We start from the raw sequence: 18,098 nt of genomic DNA on the forward strand, positions 1-18,098 counted from the left end.
ATTGTTAAGGACAGAACGTGTCCCCCTCTTATCAGGCAGGAGGTTACACATGTATTTATTATCTATACTTTGTTTGTTTACTTCACCACCTCCCATCGGTTTTAGACCATATTGGAGCCGGAGCGTGACGTCACAACGTGTTTAGACTGTACAGAGGCTTTCTGCACGCGCAGCTAATTAATGACGTGACTCTTGACGTCACAGAACGAGCCAACCGAGGTTATAAGTAGAGGCTCTTTCAAACCAAAAATTAAAAAGAACTCTCTGGGGCCTTGAGTTGCAGGGGGTCAGGGCCTCTATGGGGAGTTTGCATGTTCTTCCCTTGAGGCGTGGGTTTCCTCCCACAATCATCAAAACATGCACTTTAGATAGGAGGGCTAGTTGGTTGGATGGTCGGAGTAGTTCGTCCCTCTGACACCAACATAGCCTGCAGCCTGGAGCCTACACACACGCTGCAGGCTGCAGGCTATGTTGGTGTGCGACGGACAGATGAATCCGACCGTCAGACCAACCAGCCTGCACAAACACACACACAGGGCTTGTTGGTTGGATGGTCCGAGTGGTCCATCTGTCTGACACCAACATAACTTGCAGCCTGCAGCTTGTGTGTGTAGGCGGACAAACGAATCCGACCATGTAACCAACCAGACGAAACACACACGCGCACCCAAACACACAGGGCTGGTTGGGTGGTTGGATTCGTCCGTCTATCGGACACCAACATAGAGTGCAGCGTGTGCGTGTGTGTGTGTGTGTGTGTGCGCGCACGCGCACGGACGAATCCGACCATCCAACCAAATAGCTGTACGTGTAATCACAGATACACGCGCACGGAAGCACAGGTACAAAATATGCAAACCAACATATAGCCTATAGAAACATAGGCTAAAGAGATATTTACAGAGATAGATAGATAATACTGTTTGGAGCTAATTGGGCTTTACTTGTTCATTTATCTCTGTTTGAGAAATCTCTGGTTGCTTTCAGTATTTTGTTTGTAATTCAGAAATGTAACACTAGGTGGAGCCAGGTGTGCCAATGTATGAATAATGAAAGATATGGAAAGTTCTGTTGATGTTCGGACATTGTTAAGGACAGAACGTGTCCCCCTCTTATCAGGCAGGAGGTTACACATGTATTTATTCTCTATACTTTGTTTGTTTACTTCATCAGTTTATTGCCCTCACTGTGAAATAGTTCAGTGACTATACACAGGTCACCCATTCATGCTCAACAAAATATGATTCACAGCCAGTCTAAATAATTTGGAGCACATCTTGCAGTCGTGTTTGATGTTATGTTGTTGTTTATTATTTTAAAGACATTTATTTGATTTGCACTAAACTCTCTTAGCCCCTCCCAGTCTGTGAGAAACATCATTAGGTTCAGACACATCATTATAAGATGCCGTCAAATAATAGCATCTCACTTATCGATATGGCTCACAGTATTAATAATAATCTTCTATAATATGGGTAAGCTCCTCTAAGTAGCTGATCGTTCACCACAAGCTTTCTTTAAGTTTGGCTCATTAAAGCATTGAAATGTGGACTGCTTTAGTGATGTCACAACTTAGGAGCACCTTTATGTGTGCACCACCTCCCATCGGTTTTAGACCATACTGGAGCCGGAGCGTGACGTCACAACGTGTTGAGACTGTACAGAGGCTTTCTGCAGGCTGATTAATGACGTGACTCTTGACGTCACAGAACAAGCCAACCGAGGTTATAAGTAGAGGCTCTTTCAAACCAAACATTTAAAAGAACTCTCTGGGGCCTTGTGTTCCAGGGGGGCCTCTATGGGGAGTTTGCATGTTCTTCCCTTGAGGTGTGGGTTCACGGGTAATCCGGCTTCCTCCCACAATCATCAAAACATGCACTTTAGATAGGAGGGCGAGTTGGTTGGATGGTCCGAGTGGTCCATCCGTCTGACACCAACATAGCAGCATGCACACGCACGCACGCGCACCCAAACCCAAAGGGCTGGCTGGGTGGTGCGGAGGTGGTGCGGTGGTGTTCGTGCCATAACACCCAGGGAGCTGCGTGTTCAGACCCAGCTGGCGCACCCCCGCACTCTGCAGGAGGCGCTGGAGCTGGCGTTGGAGAGGGAGATTATTGGAGGGCCCGCAGGATGTGACCACAATGGCGGTGGACCTGCTGTGAGATCTGCGGTTCAAGTGAATCCAGGTTGGCCACATCAGCGTGAGGTGCCCTAGGCGGGCTGATGATCAGGGAAACGGCCCAGGGTCTGCGTAGACGGGACGATGCAGACCCTTGCCCCTGTGTCCCGCATTGCCCCGTGTACGGACGGCGGAGCCCAGCAACACAGACGGGGGAACCTGGCTCCACTCCCTCCAAAAGCAGATGACACCATTGAGTCTGCAAGGGTGGTGGGCTGGACTCACTCGGGACAACTTCTGCCATGTCCCTGTTACACTGGCGGAGACCCAGCGCATAGCCAGGGGTGACGACTCGGCCCTGGAGACGGAAAAGGCCCCCGGGTCGCCTCAGGGACTTTGTTTGTGATCCCTCGGGGCGAGGGATTCAGTAAGGGGGGGACAGTGTAACGGTTCATGTTGTAAAGTCAGTAGTTGATTATGTGTTTCGTGTGAACCACTCTCTACGGGACAAATCGACCCTCTCGTATTTGTTCAAACAACAAAAGTTATTTTAATGACATTTACATAAAGTACTGACCCCTAAGCAGACAAACGTACAGTGTTCTCCTGTGACCGCTACATTCCTGTTTTTATTATTATTATAATTTATCTCTGGGTTGACACTCCGGCTTTCATGCATTAAGTCAAATCTGGGTTTTTTTCCTCAAGAAATTAACTCGTTAATGAAAGAAAACAGGAGCCACTCGCGATATGGACATTCCTGCCATCCACTCATGGGTCATTTTACAGTCCATGGTCATGAGCCACTTTCGGGCCCCACTCACCAGTTGAGGACCAGAACCCCCTTAAGTCAGAAAAGAATTTCGTACAAGTAGTGACATTGGCACACTTTGATTTCCGTTTGAGTTTATCCTTTTATTGACTATTTTAGTTTCCTTTTATTCTTTTATACATTAATAATAAATTCCGTATATTTATTTTTTATTTCATCACGTCATTCTACTTTTTTAACTCATCATTTCTTATTCAAAGTTTTTTTTCCAGCTTTTTTATTTTATATTTGTCACTGTGAGTTCAAAACCTTTTGTAGTTCTATTTATATTTTATTTATTTTTAAAAAAATAATTATTTATGTATACTGAATTGGTTTTTCACCGTATCTTTATTTTAATATTATTATTGTTATTAAAACAGTTTTATTTCCATCATTGCATCACGACTACAAGAAAGCCCGTCCTGTTCCGTCCACCTGTTAACTGACAAGTCAAACCAAGGAGACGACAAAAATCAGGTACCTGACCCCGAAGTTTTGCGTGGGGTGGGGGCCAACTTCACGCAGGTCTGGTTGGATGGTTGGATTCGTTCATCTGTCGTTGACCGCAAGTCCAACACAGCGTGCAGCGTGTGCGTGTCTGCGCGCGCGCACGGACGAATCCGACCATCCAACCAAATACACGTGTAAGCACAGATACACGCGCACGCAAACACATGGGCAAAATATGCAAACCAACATATAGCCTATAGAAACATAGACTAAAGAGATATTTACAAAGATAGATAGATAATACTGTTTGGAGCTAATTGGGCTTTACTTGTTTATTTATCTCGGTTTGAGAAATCTGTTTGCTTTGAATATTTTGTTTGTAATTCAGAAATTTAACACTAGGTGGAGCCAGGTGTGCCAATGTATGAATAATGAAAGATATGGAAAGTTCTGTTGATGTTCGGACATTGTTAAGGACAGAACGTGTCCCCCTCTTATCAGGCAGGAGGTTACACATGTATTTATTCTCTATACTTTGTTTGTTTACTTCACCACCTCCCATCGGTTTTAGACCATATTGGAGCCGGAGCGTGACGTCACAACGTGTTTAGACTGTACAGAGGCTTTCTGCACGCGCAGCTAATTAATGACGTGACTCTTGACGTCACAGAACGAGCCAACCGAGGTTATAAGTAGAGGCTCTTTCAAACCAAAAATTAAAAAGAACTCTCTGGGGCCTTGAGTTGCAGGGGGTCAGGGCCTCTATGGGGAGTTTGCATGTTCTTCCCTTGAGGCGTGGGTTTCCTCCCACAATCATCAAAACATGCACTTTAGATAGGAGGGCTAGTTGGTTGGATGGTCGGAGTAGTTCGTCCCTCTGACACCAACATAGCCTGCAGCCTGGAGCCTACACACACGCTGCAGGCTGCAGGCTATGTTGGTGTGCGACGGACAGATGAATCCGACCGTCAGACCAACCAGCCTGCACAAACACACACACAGGGCTTGTTGGTTGGATGGTCCGAGTGGTCCATCTGTCTGACACCAACATAACTTGCAGCCTGCAGCTTGTGTGTGTAGGCGGACAAACGAATCCGACCATGTAACCAACCAGACGAAACACACACGCGCACCCAAACACACAGGGCTGGTTGGGTGGTTGGATTCGTCCGTCTATCGGACACCAACATAGAGTGCAGCGTGTGCGTGTGTGTGTGTGTGTGTGTGTGCGCGCGCGCGCGCACGGACGAATCCGACCATCCAACCAAATAGCTGTACGTGTAAGCACAGATACACGCGCAAGGACGCACAGGTACAAAATATGCAAACCAACATATAGCCTATAGAAACATAGACTAAAGAGATATTTACAGATAGATAGATAATACTGTTTGGAGCTAATTGGGCTTTACTTGTTCATTTATCTCGGTTTGAGAAATCTGTTTGCTTTGAATATTTTGTTTGTAATTCAGAAATGTAACACTAGGTGGAGCCAGGTGTGCCAATGTATGAATAATGAAAGATATGGAAAGTTCTGTTGATGTTCGGACATTGTTAAGGACAGAACGTGTCCCCCTCTTATCAGGCAGGAGGTTACACATGTATTTATTATCTATACTTTGTTTGTTTACTTCATCAGTTTATTGCCCTCACTGTGAAATAGTTCAGTGACTATACACAGGTCACCCATTCATGCTCAACAAAATATGATTCACAGCCAGTCTAAATAATTTGGAGCACATCTTGCAGTCGTGTTTGATGTTATGTTGTTTATTATTTTAAAGACATTTATTTGATTTGCACTAAACTCTCTTAGCCCCTCCCAGTCTGTGAGAAACATCATTAGGTTCAGACACATCATTATAAGATGCCGTCAAATAATAGCATCTCACTTATCGATATGGCTCACAGTATTAATAATAATCTTCTATAATATGGGTAAGCTCCTCTAAGTAGCTGATCGTTCACCACAAGCTTTCTTTAAGTTTGGCTCATTAAAGCATTGAAATGTGGACTGCTTTAGTGATGTCACAACTTAGGAGCACCTTTATGTGTGCACCACCTCCCATCGGTTTTAGACCATACTGGAGCCGGAGCGTGACGTCACAACGTGTTGAGACTGTACAGAGGCTTTCTGCAGGCTGATTAATGACGTGACTCTTGACGTCACAGAACAAGCCAACCGAGGTTATAAGTAGAGGCTCTTTCAAACCAAAAATTTAAAAGAACTCTCTGGGGCCTTGTGTTCCAGGGGGGCCTCTATGAGGAGTTTGCATGTTCTTCCCTTGAGGTGTGGGTTCACGGGTAATCCGGCTTCCTCCCACAATCATCAAAACATGCACTTTAGATAGGAGGGCGAGTTGGTTGGATGGTCCGAGTGGTCCATCCGTCTGACACCAACATAACCTGCAGCATGCACACGCACGCACGCACGCGCACCCAAACCCAAAGGGCTGGCTGGGTGGTGCGGTGGTGTTCGTGCCATAACACCCAGGGAGCTGCGTGTTCAGACCCAGCTGGCGCACCCCCGCACTCTGCAGGAGGCGCTGGAGCTGGCGTTGGAGAGGGAGATTATTGGAGGGCCCGCAGGATGTGACCACAATGGCGGTGGACCTGCTGTGAGATCTGCGGTTCAAGTGAATCCAGGTTGGCCACATCAGCGTGAGGTGCCCTAGGCGGGCTGATGATCAGGGAAACGGCCCAGGGTCTGCGTAGACGGGACGATGCAGACCCTTGCCCCTGTGTCCCGCATTGCCCCGTGTACGGACGGCGGAGCCCAGCAACACAGACGGGGGAACCTGGCTCCACTCCCTCCAAAAGCAGATGACACCATTGAGTCTGCAAGCGTGGTGGGCTGGACTCACTCGGGCAACTTCTGCCATGTCCCTGTTACACTGGCGGAGACCCAGCGCATAGCCAGGGGTGACGACTCGATTGACTCGTTATCAGGCTTCTGCAGAGCTTGATGACAACACATTGGTTTAAAGCAGGTGTGTTAGAGCAGGGAGACACATAAAAGTCAGAGGAAGCCGGCCCTCCAGGACTGGAGTTTGACACCTGTGATCCAATGCTTGTCTACTCACCACTTCCACAATGGTAGGTAGGTAGGTAGGTACACAGGTTGTGAGTTAGATGTAGTCTAGAAAAGTGAATGGATGGACAGGGCTGTAGATGAAATGGCTTTTGACTGATAAACAGCGACCAGAGAATTGTTTCATCACCACTCCTCTCTGGGTCTTAAAATCCATTTGACCTACTCTGGACTTTGTGTAACTTCATTCTATTTTTTCTGACCCTTTACCTGCATGTTTGTTTGTCACCCCTGGACACATCAGCTCTTTTAATGTCAATCCACTTACAGCGAGACAACAATTATCTGTTCATCTAACATTAAATGTTTTGAGAGATAAAATGAAGACATGATTCTCAGCCAGTTTTAATCTCTTATCTCTTTATTCATTGGTGCCGTGGTGCATTCAGGGACCCGGAGCAGCCACCAGAACCTCCCCCAGCAGGATCAACAGAGCTTTTTACAGGAACAAAAAATAGATATTCAACAGAACTTCAAGAGATGGAAACAGAGGGCGTTGTCAGCTAAGTATTTAAACGTCAAAGTGAAGATCGTCACTCGTCACATTTCTGTTTCTCAGCTTAGAATATTTCAATTCACTCGAGGTTGTTCTATTACATTTAAATACCACGACTCTGAGTGACGTCTGATCTTTAGCAGAGTGCTGTTCTTCAGTCAAACCTGGATGTTAAAGCAGGAGTAGAAGGCCCTGATTGGACCAAAAGTACTGGAGGTCCTGCAGGATTGTCGACCTTTTTTTTTAGGTAAACAGTAACAGACTATAAAGATTAACTCAGCGTATTAAGAGCTGATTAAGTAACTAAGGAGTTTGTTTGTTTGGCTTCTTAACAAACCATAAATCAGCACGTTGAAGTCAAGACTTCTGCAGAAGGAATAAAACAAGCTGAGAACGTTTGATTCAGACGAGGCGTCACCACACGCTGAGAGGGGGAAGAGGAACATCAGAGGAGGGATCTTTATATTAGCATCTTATTAACAATCAAATCACACTTCACTCGAAACAAACAAACATTTTTCTATCTGGGTGAATATGACAGATAATCGTCTACTGAGCAACATTCATACATGTGATTTCCACTCTAAGCAGAGGCTACAGAGATGACGACATGCAGAGGGAGGGAGGAAAGAGAAGAAGTCGGAATAAAAACAGAAATATGAAAATGGAAAGATGAAGATGTGAAAAACAAATATAAGTTGACGAACATTGACAGAGTGAGACACGGCGATTCAAGACATTAGTTCTAGGTTTTCTTGACATATGTAATTTTTTTTGTTTTTTTTTACATTTCTGTAATATTGTTTTTGTGTTGAACAAATAGAATTATTAAGATAGTAGCAGCAGCACGTTTTTTAGTTTTTAAATGTTTAAACTTTTTTTGGGCTCTGTTTTTCCCGGCTGAGGGGACGATGGCGGCTGACCTCGGGACGACTGAGCAGCTCGGGGTCGTTTGTACTGAAACCAAAACCGTCTTCACCACTGAAACCGTCTTTATCAGCGTCCACTTTGTGTGACCAACGTGAACGTTCTCTTGGCGTGCCACGCTTTTCTCTGATGAGCAACCTTTCCACAGGAGCTGCCTTTATATTGCTTTAATGCAAATGAGAACCTTGAGTACAAGTCGTCTCTTTCATTGTTGCTGGGGCAGTTGCCCATCGCTGCTGCCTCATTTGTGGACTTGAATTTGAAAAATAAAGATGGCGAGCGCGTGAAGGCGGTTTTGGTTCCTGTTTGGTCTCTAGGAGGCACTGACTGGCTGCAGAGGCGGGCAGGGGGAACGGCTGCCTTCCTGTCTGGATAACAGGACACTGCAGACACCCAGACCTCCTCCTCCTCCTTCTGTTGCTGGCGCCCCCGCTGCAGGTGTCGCCCCCTCCTGGACGGCTGTGGAAGTAACGTCTTCGTTGTAGAGTCGTTTGATGCCGTCGAAGAACTCATCTACCTCCATCTCCTCCACCTGGACACACAGACGGTTATGTAGCGACGGGCTTTTGAAGATGGGACTTAAATGGGGACAATTTATCGGCTTTTTGCATCAAGCCTCAAGTGGACACTTGAGGTATTGCAGTCTGCAAGTGTGGAAGAGAGAAAGAGAGAGATGGTGGTACCTTGCGTACCACCATCTGTGGTACGCAAAGAGCTGTGACGTCCTGACGTACTACGGTGAGCGTATTGCATCATCACTTCCTGTTGTGTCTCGCTCTATCGCTACTACCGATCGATAGCTCGGTAGCTAAAGCTAGATTGTTTATCCTGTGTATTTTCTTACATTTTGTCTCCATTCACTGCACACTCTGAGTAATCGAAATAATCACCAAGCACCCCTGCTAGCTATCTATAGATCTTTTGTTTGCGTTAAACTACGTACTCTCAGGCTAACTTAGCAGTTAGCTTCTCCTACTATGGCTTCTCTCCCTGCCTCTCCCTCTCCTGCTCTCTCTTGTTCTGTGTGCCAGATGTCTAGTTACTCCTCGTCCTCCTTTACTGATAAAGGTATCTGTATTAAATGTAGTTTATTTATAGCTTTGGAGGCGAGGGTGTCTGAGTTAGAGAGCAGGCTCCGCACCTTTGAGTCAGAGTCATCTTATGCAGCAGCAGTTAGCCAGCCTTCTGTAGCCGGTGCGGGCCGACATAGTGTTAAATCTCCCCCGGTAGCTCCCGAGCAGCCGGGAGGCAGTGGCTGGGTTACTGTCCGAGGGAGGCATAGTCACAAAACGAGGCTCACGACTCCCCACCAACCACTTCATGTTTCAAACACATTTTCCCCACTCAGCGACGCACCCGCTGAGACAAAAACTCTGATAATTGGAGACTCCATAGTCAGAAACGTGAAGTTAGCGAAGTCAGCGGGCATAGTTAGGTGTATACCCGGGGCCAGAGCGGGCGACATCATGGCTCACTTAAAGCTGCTGACAAAGGCTAAACGTAGATTTGATAAAATTGTAATTCATGTCGGCACAAATGACTCCCGACTTCGCCAGTCGGAAATTACTAAAGTTAATGTGGAGTCGGTGTGTAGTTTTGCTAAGACGATGTCGGACTCCGTAGTTTTCTCTGGTCCTCTCCCTAATTTGACCAGTGATGACATGTATAGCCGCATGTCTTCATTCAACCGCTGGCTATCGAGGTGGTGTCCAGTAAACGATGTGGGCTTCATAGATAACTGGCAGTCCTTTTGGGGAAAGCCTGGTCTGCTAGCTAGAGATGGCATCCATCCTACTCTGGTTGGTGCAGCTCTATTATCTAGAAACGTAGCAGAGTTTATTAGTCCCAAACCCTGACAACTCATCAGAGTTCAGACCAGGATGCAGAGCTGCAGTCTTACACACTTCTCTGCGCTTCCTTTAGATCTGTTTACCTGCCACTATAGCTGTCCTTGTGACTGTAAATCTAACTGTAACTCAGTTAGATCTTCTTATAGCTGTAACCCTACTTATACTATAGATACTGTGTCTGTTCTCCGCCCCAGACCTGTCATAGGCAATTCCAGCCTCAATAAAAGAGGCGTAAATCATCAAAATTTAGTCAAAATCAAAACTACAAATACGATTTGGCAAAAAAATCTAACAATTAAATGCGGCTTACTAAACATTAGATCCCTAGCATCTAAATCCCTCCTGGTAAATGAGCTAATATCAGAGAATCATATTGATCTACTTTGTTTAACTGAAACCTGGCTTTCTCAGGATGAATATGTTAGTTTAAATGAATCCACCCCTCCCAGTCATTTGAATGCTCATATAGCTCGAGACACTGGTCGAGGTGGTGGAGTAGCAGCTATTTTTAATTCTGGTCTTATAATCAATCCTCGACCAAAGCTGAATTATACCTCTTTTGAAAGTCTTGCACTCAGTCTTTCACATCCAGTCTTTAGAACTTTTCAGCCAGTTCTAGTTGTTATAGTTTACCGCCCTCCTGGCCCATATTCAGAATTTCTATCTGACTTTGCAGAATTTCTATCACACATAGTTCTTAGCAGTGATAGAATAATTGTTGTAGGTGATTTCAATATCCATGTGGATGTTGTTAATGACAGTCTTAGCACGGCTTTCATGTCTCTATTGGACTCTATTGGCTTCACCCAGGGTGTAAACAAACCTACCCATCGATTTAACCACACCCTGGATCTTGTTTTAGCTTATGGTATTGAAATTAACAGTCTGTCGGTTTTTCTGGAAAATTCTCTGATATCAGACCATTTCCTAATAACTTTTGATTTCTTTTTACCAACCTTAACTCCTCTTAATAAAAAAGTGCTCTCTAGAAATTTAAATGATAATGTTGTAGCTAAATTTAAGGATGCTATTTCAGCTGCCTTTGTTTCTGTTCCATCCCCTAACCTAGTTGAAAACTCCTATAATCACTTTAGTCCCTCTCAGCTAGATCAGTTTGTAGATAGTGCGGTGGATTCACTTAGAGTTACTCTGGATTCAATCGCTCCCCTAAAACAGAAGCCAATCAAACGACAGAGATCAGCTCCATGGTACAATTTAGAAACCCGTACTCTAAAACTAACGTCACGTAAATGTGAAAGAATTTGGCACTCCACCAAAACGATAGAATCTCGTTTAATTTGGCAAGATAGTCATAATCGATATATGAAAGCTCTACGGCAGGCCCGCACTGCCTATTACTCGTCTCTTATCGAAGAAAATAAAAACAACCCTAGATACCTCTTCAGCACTGTAGCCAGGCTGACAGAGAGTCAGAGTTCATTTGAGCCATCTATTCCTTTAGCCCTTAGCAGTAATGATTTCATGAGCTTTTTTAATGATAAAATTCTAAACATTAGAGACAAAATTAGCAACTTACTACCTTTACTTAGTGCAGATTCCTCCTATATTTTCGATTCGGCAGAAACGGCTCCAAATTCTGATACTAACCTCGATTGTTTTTTTCCAATTAACCTCGCAGAACTAAATTCGATTATTTCTGCGTCTAAACCGTCAACTTGTCTTTTAGATCCAATCCCAACCAAGTTGTTTAAGGAAGTCTTTCCTCTAGTTAGCAGCTCCATACTAGATATGATCAATATATCTTTAGCTGCAGGTTATGTACCCCAGTCATTTAAAGTAGCTGTAATTAAACCGCTCCTTAAAAAGCCTACTCTTGATTCAGGAACTCTAGCTAACTATAGACCTATATCTAACCTTCCTTTTATCTCCAAGATCTTAGAGAAAGTGGTAGCTAATCAGTTGAGTGATTTTCTCCACAACAACAGCTTGTTTGAGGAGTTCCAGTCGGGATTTAGAGCTTACCATAGCACTGAGACTGCACTTGTTAGAGTAACAAATGATCTTCTGTTAGCCTCAGACAGGGGACTTCTATCTGTGCTTGTCCTGTTAGATCTTAGTGCTGCTTTTGATACAATTGACCATCAGATTCTGTTACAGAGACTAGAACAATTGCTTGGAGTTACAGGGACTGCTTTAAGTTGGTTTAGATCCTATTTGTCAGATAGATCTCAGTTTGTGCATGTTCATGATGAGTCCTCTTTGTACACCAAAGTTAGCCATGGAGTGCCTCAAGGATCAGTGCTTGGTCCGATTTTATTTACATTATATATGCTTCCTCTAGGTAGTATTATGAGAAAACACTCCATGAACTTTCATTGCTATGCAGACGATACTCAGCTCTACATAGCAATGAAGCCAGAAGACGCCAACCAGCTTCGTAAACTAGAAGCCTGCGTCAAGGACATCAGGACCTGGATGACCAGAAACTTCTTACTGCTCAACTCAGACAAGACTGAAGTTATAGTGATTGGTCCTAAGAACCTTAGAGAGACTTTCTCTGCCGATATGACGGCCCTTAGTAGTATTAGTGTAGCCTCTAGTACCACTGTTAGGAACCTAGGAGTTCTGTTTGATCAGGATATGTCCTTTGATTCCTACATTAAACAAATTTCAAGGACAGCTTATTTTCACCTTCGTAATATCTCTAAGATCAGACAGATCCTGTCACAAAATGATGCTGAAAAATTAGTTCATGCATTTGTTACCTCCAGGTTGGATTACTGTAATTCTATTTTAGCAGGGTGCTATGGTAAATCTCTAAAGACCCTCCAACTCGTCCAAAACGCTGCAGCTCGTGTTCTTACTAGAACGAGGAAAAGGGACCACATTACTCCTGTATTGGCTTCTCTCCATTGGCTCCCTATAAAATCTAGAATAGAATTTAAAATCCTTCTGCTCACCTACAAAGCTCTAAACGGTCAGGCACCATCGTATCTTAAAGAGTTAATTGTACCGTACTATCCATCAAGAACATTACGTTCCCAGAATGCAGGCCTGCTCGTGGTACCTATAGTCTCTAAAAGTACTATGGGAGGTAGAGCCTTTAGTTATCAGGCACCGCTCCTTTGGAATCGTCTACCAGTCGGGGTCCGGGAGGCAGACACACTAGGTACTTTTAAGAATAGACTTAAAACTTTTCTTTTTGATAAATCTTATAGTTAGGGCTGGCTTAGGACCAGCTCATAGTTATGCTGCTATAGGCTTAGACTACCGGGGGAACTGGCACCAGGATCTCTTATCTCTCTCTCCCTCTTTCTCTCCCAGCTTTCTCACCTTATAGTAATAAGATATGTCTATAGTGACAAGCAGTAGCTTGTCACTATCTTTGTATTCTAACCTCTCCTTTTGAGCTCTCTTAGGTTCCTTGAGCTCTCTTAGGTTCCTTGAGCTCTCTTAGGTTCCTTGGGACTGTTGGTGAGGATGGCCTGCCCAAACAACCCCCCCCCCCCCCCTCCCCCTGAGGATGGCCTGCCCAGACCCCCCCCCCCCCCCCCCCAACCTATCCCATCCTATTCTTCTTTCTGCATCTTGTCCCATCTCCCCATCCCATTTCAAGCCCAGCACAGTTTAGCAGATGGCTGTTCCGTCATGAGCCCGGGTCTGCTGAAGATTTCTGCCTGTTAAAAGGAAGTTTTTTCTTGCCACGCCATGACGGATTAAGCTGGGCTCTTGTAACATAGCCATAAGTAAGGTCCTTTACCTGCTTTTTGTAAACATAACAATGAGCATGGTCTTGTTACCTGCCCTTTGTTAATGTTAACAGACAAACAGTAAGGTCCTTTACCTGCTTTTGTAAAGTGTCTTGAGATAACGCCTGTTATGAATTGACGCTATATAAATAAAGATTGATTGATTGATTGATTGATTGCGTTTGGAGGAGGATTTGCAGCGCAGTGTGACCTTCTGCAGGTGGTTAAGTTGGTGGAAGTTTTTGGGTGGAGAGAGCAGCTCTGGGATGTCAGTGGAGGAGCCAGGTGTTATTTGCTCCTGTGGAGCAGCGGTGATGACGGCGTGGTCCCTAGAAGACTCGGCGGTGGAGTTTCTGATCCCTGGAGAAGATACAGAAATGCTTGAATAGTTAAAGGACCGACTCCAGACACACACATGTTCACACCTGGGACTAGACTTTGATGTGGAAAACCTCGGGCAGCGTCCCTTTAACGTACCCAGTGTGCAGCAGCGGAGTGTGGGGTCCTGGTCCGGAGGCTGCAGGCTGGTCGGGCTCTGCAGGGGTTGGTAGATGTAGACAGTGTTGGGAGGCAGGGAAGCCTTAAGTGTGGACAGACTACGAGCCACCAGCTCTCGGCTTCGAATCAACTCGGAGCTGTCGATCTGAGAGACAAGAAGAGGAGGGAGGGATAACAGACGAGACTTATTCAGATAAAAAGTTTTGGTTTTTATGCTCATCCAGAGAAGCTGGTGGATTCATATCTAAATCAGCGTGCTCTAAATTAAAGCTCAAAGAGATAAACTGAAGAATCAACAATCACTGAAATGATGAGTCTCGTTGTTAAGATCAACAACCACGATGTCAGCTCTCCTGACCTTCCTGTGTACAATAAACAGCAAACATTCATCTCCCCAAGATGACAAACAGCTTGAGGACAAATATGTATCATTTATTGACTTTTGGATCTAAAGAAGGAGCAGGGAAGGCAAACACAGGAGAGATCACCGAAAAAAAAAAAACTCTTTGTAGTTTCAGTTTGTTCAAGCGCTGTGTAAATATGACCTCCTCTGTTCTGACTCTGAATCACTTCGACTGCCTGTTTAGCGCCCTCTGCTGGGCTGACCCCGCACTGCATTAGTCTTCTCATTCAGCGACTCGTACTAAATACGTTTACCTGAGCGGATGAGTTAAAGCGGAGTAAAAAGAGATTTTGAAGCTCAGTGTGCTGTTGGTTTTGGACAGCTGAAGAGACAGGAAACGTCGGGAGGAGAGAGAGAGCGGAGGACGACATGCAGGAAGGGGCAGAGGTCAGATTCAAACCCAATGAGGACTACAGCCTCTTTACATGGGGCGTGCAACATGACCCCCTTTAGTTTCCTTTACAAGTTTCTGAAGTTTTTTTTTAAGATTTTATTTTCAAGTTGACGTCTTTTCTTGATCTTTCTTTGAGCCTTCTGTGCTGCTGCTGATCCAAACGGAACACTTGCAGATTGACTTGGGTACCTGTGCCTTCTTCAGCAGCTCGATGGTGAGAGCCAGCCAGTCAGGACAGCAGGTCTCCAGCTCCAGAGTGATGAGGGCCAAGGCCAGCATGGATCCTCTCAGCTACGGGAGCACATGAGGGTCAAACTTGGTCAGTTTTCAGGCAGGTGGAAAAAAAGCAGCTTTGCTTTTAGTTGACAGCAGCAGAGCAGAGATTTCCACAGGGATGAAGTGAAGGTGTGTGTGTGTGTGTGTGTGTGTGTACCTGTACGAGTGTGTGGTCAGACAGACACTGGTAGAGCCGTCGAGTGAGCATGGACAGGTGCTGAGAGCGGTTCAGTCCCAACATGGAGTCCAAAAACCCAGAACGACACGACAACACCATCGCATGGAACTGTGAGGAAGAAACGCCATTACTACAAGGTACTGAGTCTATTTCATATAGTCTGAACGTTTGGGGCTGGACATGTGCTGCCATGAATCCATGACTGAGTCGCATGCTGCGTTTGAGCTCGTGTCTCATTGTGTTAAGATTGCACTTCACCTCCGCTGGTCACTCGTTGACTTCGAGGACTCTTTCAGTGAACAGAGCGCTCCACGAGCTCTCTTTACTGAACTGTATATCACCGCTTCTTTAAACGCATGACTACGACCTGATGAGGGAGAGAAGCTGCCAGTCTGATCTGTGTCGTGTCCCAGCACAGCTCAACATTTCCATACACATGAGGGTGATGGTGGCTGCTTCTGCACTTCCAGTCATGGCGCTGCTTGTGTCAGCGGTTTATTCTGGCTTATTGATCACACCAGTCTGTGTAGTCAACTTTTTAAATGGAAAAAAAAAAGAAGTGTGTTCGATGGAGGGAATTTTATGGTAGTTGCTCATGATAATAGCAGGGAAAAAGGCAGACGTGTTGAGAACGTCTAAGGAAAGGCTGAAATCCCAAAAAGAAGCTACAACTGTCTGAAAATTAACTGATTTACATTCGACTCCTGAACATGACATCGTTCCACTCATTGCTTATTCTGGAGGGAAGCTCCTTTAATAACAAACAAAATATCATGCAGAGAGAAGTACAAAGTCAGGTGCAGTAACATCTCTTTACCACCAGGTGGCACATGCTGCACTGAATGAATAAGGCTCAAACACAAACAAGAGAAAGCTAGAGAATAATATCAGATAATATGAGACACAGTGAAGGTTGCATGTGTGTGTGTGTGCGTGTGCGTGTGTAAAAGACGTACAATGTGCAGGAAGTCCAGTGCTGTGGCGGTGTGCAGATCCCAGTTCAGTTTGTCCAGGATGAGACGCTCCATCCTCAGGATCTCTGCAGAGGAGCAGCCACAGCTGCTGGAGTCAACCAGCTCCTTCAGAGAGGGCACACACTGACACACACACACACACTGACACACTGACACACTGACACACACACACACACACACACACACACACACACACACACACACACACACACACACACACACACACACACACACACACACACACACACACACACACACACACACACACACACACACACACACACACACACACACACAGTGAGAATTCAGTTAACGTCACATGATTGATCCTCTGTGATCTAAAATAACCAGAAACACTTGAAAGACCGACTGATCCAAGCTGTTTTGTGCTTCGATTTGAAGTTTTAAAAAGTATGAATAAGAAAAGAAAATCAGTTCATTTTTTACGCTCCTCCCCTCGATATTTCCCTCTCTCTGTGTCGTGCACTCTCATTGGCTTTCAGCTGTTGCTGCAGTCAAAACAAATGTCTCTGTACCAGATTTAGGTGTTTTTAACTGCGACATATCTCTCAGGTGTTTGTGAAGCTTCAATGGATCACTCGATTCCTGTGTGTGAAATTTACTCAACAAAAACTGCTGATCAGAGCAGTTCACCTCTCATCCGAGGCTTTGTATCAAACATGCGGCTTACACGAAGCTCTACTTTCTGATGTGTGTGTGTGTGTGTGTGTGCGTGTGTGTGTGTGTGTGTGTGTGCGTGCGTGCGTGCTCACCTCGTCTTCCTCGCAGGTCTTGGCAGCCAGGAAGAAGGCGGCGATGGCGATGCAGCGGAGGTACTTTGGACGAGCCTGAAGACAAACAGTCAGGTTAACACCACAGATCTGATCCATGAACACTTGAGCTGCTGAATGTGATTCAGTTGTCGGGATGCTGAGAGACATTTTCATTCAGCATGGCCGTTTTGGACGCCCCTGGGTTTCCCAGATATGAGAGCAGTTATCAGGTCAACAGGTGTTGCAGCGATGGAAGCGGGCAGTGGAACTGCTTCAGATAGAAGTGATTGGACCAGATAAAAACCAAACAAGAATTTCCCCCTCAGGAATTAAAAAAAGCATTTAAAATAAATCAAAAAGATCGAGTCAGTCGATGTGTTTGGTCCTCCTTAACTTGAGATGTGCTGCCTTCATATTGTTTTTGAACATTACATCATATCCCCTTACTTTACTTTTTCATCTCAGTGCTATCGTTTAATCTTCCTGATGTTGTGTGCTGTGTTTCTGTTCAGAAAAATAAAAAGTCATGGTAGCAGTTTTTATCACTGATGTAGGTCGGGATCACTAAATCATAGGACAGTCTAAACTGTATAAGACGTCCGTGATGAACTTCAGTCTGAAGTGAGTCTTTATCAGGAGCACACAGAGTCCAGGGCCCTGATAGTCTCACAGCGTTTCACTCCACAGCTACAAACATGAACTTTCTGTCTGTGGAGTGCAGCACACTTTGTCTAACTACCCTTTTTTTCCCGTCTTTAAAGATTTATTTTGGGCTTTTTATGTCTTTATTATAGATCTAGGACACACAAGATAAGAGACCGAACTCAGGCAGGAAGAGAAAGAGAAAAAAATGATGTGTCAGGAAAACAGGCACAGGCCTGATTTGAACCCGCACTGGCACAAGAGAGCATGAAGGTAGCTCAACAAAACCAGAAAACATGGTATGATCGTAAAGCCAGAGAGCGAAGCTTCAAACCAGGCCAAAAGGTTCTCCTACTCCTCCCCACATCTGACAGCAAACTCCTCTCCAAGTGGTACGGTCCCTATGAAATCACCAGAAAAGTGGGTAAGCTCACATATGAACTGTTTATGCCTGACAGAACCAAAAAGCACCAGACATTTCATGTGAACTTGTTAAAAGAATT

At 45.0% G+C, this 18,098-nt stretch overlaps 1 protein-coding gene across 1 annotated transcript; it reads right to left on the reverse strand.

Annotated features, from left to right (window-relative positions):
- Window positions 1-7,764: 7,764 nt before the first annotated feature.
- Window positions 7,765-17,085, reverse strand: LOC306836618 (cyclin-I-like). Its single transcript, XM_079363794.1, has 8 exons — window positions 16,954-17,085; window positions 16,163-16,303; window positions 15,186-15,314; window positions 14,942-15,043; window positions 13,935-14,100; window positions 13,638-13,817; window positions 8,581-8,630; window positions 7,765-8,498 (listed from the first exon to the last, which is right to left on the reverse strand). Exons 1-8 carry the CDS (start codon window positions 17,068-17,070, stop codon window positions 8,211-8,213), a joined length of 1,173 nt encoding a protein of 390 aa, XP_079219920.1. The 5' UTR covers window positions 17,071-17,085; the 3' UTR covers window positions 7,765-8,210.
- Between the last annotated feature and the right edge of the window lie 1,013 nt (window positions 17,086-18,098).

The sequence above is a fragment of the Symphodus melops genome (assembly GCF_947650265.1).
Source record: "Symphodus melops genome assembly, chromosome: 16".
Taxonomy (NCBI): Eukaryota; Metazoa; Chordata; class Actinopteri; order Labriformes; family Labridae; genus Symphodus; species Symphodus melops.

Coding starts and splice junctions, on each gene's coding strand:
- LOC306836618 (XM_079363794.1), bottom strand. CDS start 17,070: ATGGATCAGATCTGTGGTGTTAACCTGACTGTTTGTCTTCAGGCTCGT. Junction 15,315..16,162: donor CACTGGACTTCCTGCACATT/GTACGTCTTTTA, acceptor TCTTCCTCACAG/TTCCATGCGATGGTGTTGTC. Junction 14,101..14,941: donor AGCTGCTGAAGAAGGCACAG/GTACCCAAGTCA, acceptor CTTGTCTCTCAG/ATCGACAGCTCCGAGTTGAT.